This window comes from Lycium barbarum, chromosome 2, assembly GCF_019175385.1.
Source record: "Lycium barbarum isolate Lr01 chromosome 2, ASM1917538v2, whole genome shotgun sequence".
Taxonomy (NCBI): domain Eukaryota; kingdom Viridiplantae; phylum Streptophyta; class Magnoliopsida; order Solanales; family Solanaceae; genus Lycium; species Lycium barbarum.
This window is the reverse complement of record NC_083338.1, coordinates 17863853-17867732: the sequence shown is the minus strand read 5'-3', so window position 1 is coordinate 17867732 and position 3880 is coordinate 17863853. Positions and strand designations below refer to the sequence as shown.

At 33.0% G+C, this 3880-nt stretch overlaps 1 protein-coding gene across 1 annotated transcript; it reads left to right on the top strand.

The window, feature by feature from the left end:
- The first annotated feature begins 434 nt into the window (after positions 1-434).
- LOC132626281 (cysteine proteinase inhibitor A) lies at positions 435-2714 on the top strand. The gene is made up of 2 exons (XM_060341096.1): positions 435-596; positions 2295-2714. The coding sequence occupies exons 1-2, from the start codon at positions 501-503 to the stop codon at positions 2487-2489; spliced, it is 291 nt and encodes a 96-aa protein (XP_060197079.1). The 5' UTR covers positions 435-500; the 3' UTR covers positions 2490-2714.
- The last annotated feature ends 1166 nt before the right edge of the window (positions 2715-3880 follow it).

The following is a 3880-nucleotide window of genomic DNA, read 5'->3' as shown; positions in this document are numbered from 1 at the left end:
AATCCAGATTTTTTTAAAAATTCCGTAATTGGTCAATAATAAAATTCCGTAATTTAAAAAAAAATCCAGATTTAAAACAAAAAATTCCAGATTTAAAAAAAAATCCAGATTTTTTAAAAAATTCCATAATTTAAAAATTTCATAATTGGTCAATAATAAAATTCCGTAATTTAAAAAGAAATTCCAGATTTAAAAAAAAAAATTCCAGATTTTTTTTAAATTATGGAATTTTATTATTGACCAATTACAAAATGTCATTTGGCTTTTTAAAAGAGTTAATTTTAACTTGTTAGTTTGAGGGGTATATTTAAGCCAAAAATAAACTTTAAAAGTATTTTTAGACTAAAAGGTGGAAGAATGTTATTTATGAGCCTTTTAATTTTCAATAGGTTAGGGTATTAATGAGCCTTTTCCGTATACTTTATGATAGTCTTCCTCTTTATATATCTTCTTATTATTCTTGTCAAAACCCATTTACAGATACCCAAAAATTCTTTACAATGTTAGGAGGAATTAGTGAGGCAGGTGGATCACAAAACAGCCTTGAGATCAATGATCTTGCTCGTTTTGCTGTTGATGCACACAATAAAAAACAGGTTCCTTCTTTTTCTTTTCCCTGTTTGTGCATTTGATTGTGTTTGTTCTTTTAATTTTGAAATGGGTTTGTCAAGATTTCATCTGATTTTATGTTTTATTGTTAATACTTGTGTTGTTTTACTTAAAACGAAAGAACACTGTTAAATAGAAAAAAAGATCAATCAAGCTATTAATCCACTATGTGTCGATTTCAAATTAGATGAACTCTCAATTTAATGCAAAGGGGCATTATCAGACATTATAATTTTTAAAGTTGTAGGTTCATATTTAGTATTATTGTAAATGTTTGTGGATTTTCTCATTAATTTGTGCTCCGCGTCGGAAGTACGGTTTAGATGAACCCGCTAACATCAAGCTACATCCGCCCCTGTCAGTAACGTGTAGATAGTACTTTTTTAAAAAGAAAAAGGAAAAGACTCAAATATCTGGTATTATAAAATTAGTGTTGATGTAAAATGACGTGGATGAGTCATTTTGGTAACGGGCGATGGCATAAATGAACCAAGCTATTGATGAGTGCCATAAATGAGTCATTTCCGATAGTTCGATGGCATAAATGAGCCAAACTATTGATGAGTGACATAAATGAGTCATTTCTGATAGTTTGATGACATATTTGAGCCTTTTTCGAAAAGAAAATAATACTATGTATATATACAATATTCCTTGAAAAAAAAAATGCAAAATATATACACTATGCCTTGAAAATAATGCATTAGCCTTAAAATCCCCACAATCCCAGATCTAAACTCATATACAAGCCGAATTGTGATAATATACAACACCTGTTTCTGTATAGTTTAAAGCTACTAAGCTAAGAGCTGAGATTAAAGAAAGTTACTCACTGGGTACAACTTTTAAGATAAATCGTTTGATTCCTAATTCTGGCACTCTCTGTTTTTTTGGGAGCTAAATTGACCAATTTGCCTCCACACATGTAATAAATTTAATTTAATCATTTTGAAATGTAACAATTTTATATGGTGAATAACATCATTTTAGTAGTAATGATTTTAAACTTTTACTCATTACTCATCAAAAGAAAAATAAGTTAAATGATTTAAACCTTGAGCTAAGAATATTTCAACCTGATTTTATCTCTTTGAATCTTGAATGTTTGAATTGTTTCTCATAGTATGGGACAAAGAGAGTAGTTTATAAGTTGATAAACTAATTCAGATAAGCTTATTTATGTTTAGTTAGTGCTCTTTTGAGAGAGGAGAAGAGGAGAAATAACAAAATAAGTATTTTAATCCTTTTTTTTTGTTTTTTTGATAACCGTGGTGTTCAGGCCCGTTTGCTGACACCCCAACTAATTCCACGAGATACCCGGTACCTGTAACTTTGTCTACTGAGGCTTGAACAAATGAAAAGAAATTATCCAGTGTTCTTGCTTCTACTAGGAGTTGAAGACCTTATGGTTCTCTATTCACTTCATTGACCATTAGGTCGCGCCCTTGGATTTGAACCTGACCTTACGTCACCTAGTATTTTAGTATTTTTTTTGAGGCAATGATTTATGTTTTTAACCAATTTAGCATGTCCGAAATATATACAACTTTTGCAAGTGTGTCTGTATGTGATTAAGCATGTAAAAGGGACAACCTTTCATCTTCTTTGCACTTCCTTATGACTCAGATTAACTTCAGCACTCATGGGTCACTATTTCTTGCTTTTTGAACAATATTCTATAACAGAACACTCTTTTGGAGTTTGGAAAGGTTGTGAATGTGAAGGAACAAGTGGTTGCTGGAACCATGTACTATATAACACTGGAGGCGACTGAAGGTGGTAAGAAGAAAGCATATGAAGCCAAGGTCTGGGTGAAGTCATGGGAGAACTTCAAGCAAGTCGAAGACTTCAAGCTTATAGGGGATGCCGCTAGTGCTTAACAAGTGCCAAGTGATGTATGCCTCTTGTGTATGTGAAAATAAAGCTGACATATTTTAGCTTATCGGTATTTGAATATCCTAAAGTAAGTTTTAAGTAACGGGTAATTGTAACAATGTTCCTTCATATGATGTGAGCCTCCCATAGGATAGTTCTATGCCATTTCTTGTATACGGTGTACTGCTTTCCCATTGCTAATATATCTGAGAAGCATAAGCAATTGCCAATTTTATTTGTGAAGTTAGCACAGGCGGCAGGTTCATGGCTTGCATAAATATGGCCATATTGACTGCGTTCAGGTCACAACTAAGTGTTCTATTCTTTGTCTAGGCTGTTAACTTGCCTTAGTGTTGCATACTCAACCATTTTGTTTTTGATTGTCCTTCTATAAGTTGGTACATTTTGTGACGTACACAGGTTGAGGAATTATAACTGTTCATATAGGTCAACCAGTTCGTTTCTGAATGCCCGTCCATAGGTTGGGCTGGATGGATCTCAATTTTCGTATTCATTCCTTTTGTTTATATGGTGTCATGAATCATGTAGGTTTACTTATTTTGTGCTTATCCTCACATTGCAGGTTTTAGACACTCGGTACATCAAACTATAGAAATGCTAAAAACTCATTTGTAGTAGTAGATTCTGTTACAGTTGCATTCTCAGTTTTTTCTGGCTATGTGAAATGTGTAGTCCTCCACTTCCGCATCGTCCAAGAACATGATAATTAGGCTGGGGAAATGATAATATATATAACTAAGGACCTTTCCTGTTGTGAATTTAGTAGCATATTGTTTTAGTCATGATACTGTTGAATAGTTTACAATGCTTTTTTCTACTGAATAAAACCAAGTTGATTTGGCAGTGCAGTAATTGTTTTCTTGTCTCCACTATGGATTTCTTGATTCGACCAATAGAAGGCAGAGATCATTCTGCTAAAAAGTATCATATAAATCTTGCCAACGACCTGTCTCTTCATGCCATTAACTTCATATGACAAGAGGATAGTGCTCTAGCATACTTTCATTTCCATTGACTATGACATGTTTCCTTAGATGCACCGTGTGTATTCTGAATGTGTCACACATTACTTGGAAACTTTTTCTTTTGACTTTTGTGCTAACCAGAGGAGGTGCTACAACCAGCGAAGGGTGATACTGTGTATACAGGTCAAATATTATTTCTTATACGTATAGATTTTGAGCAGATAAAGCTTTTAACTTACGAGTATGATAAGTAATTTGTGGTGCATGTGCTGTATGAACAAAAGCTGTTTGAATAAGCTTTTGGCATATTATTAGAAACTTGAGATCAATAAACTATGAATTGACAAAAGGCTCTCCAGCTTACAAGCTCGTTTATTAAATACAAGCTATGTACTTCCCATTCTTCTGAA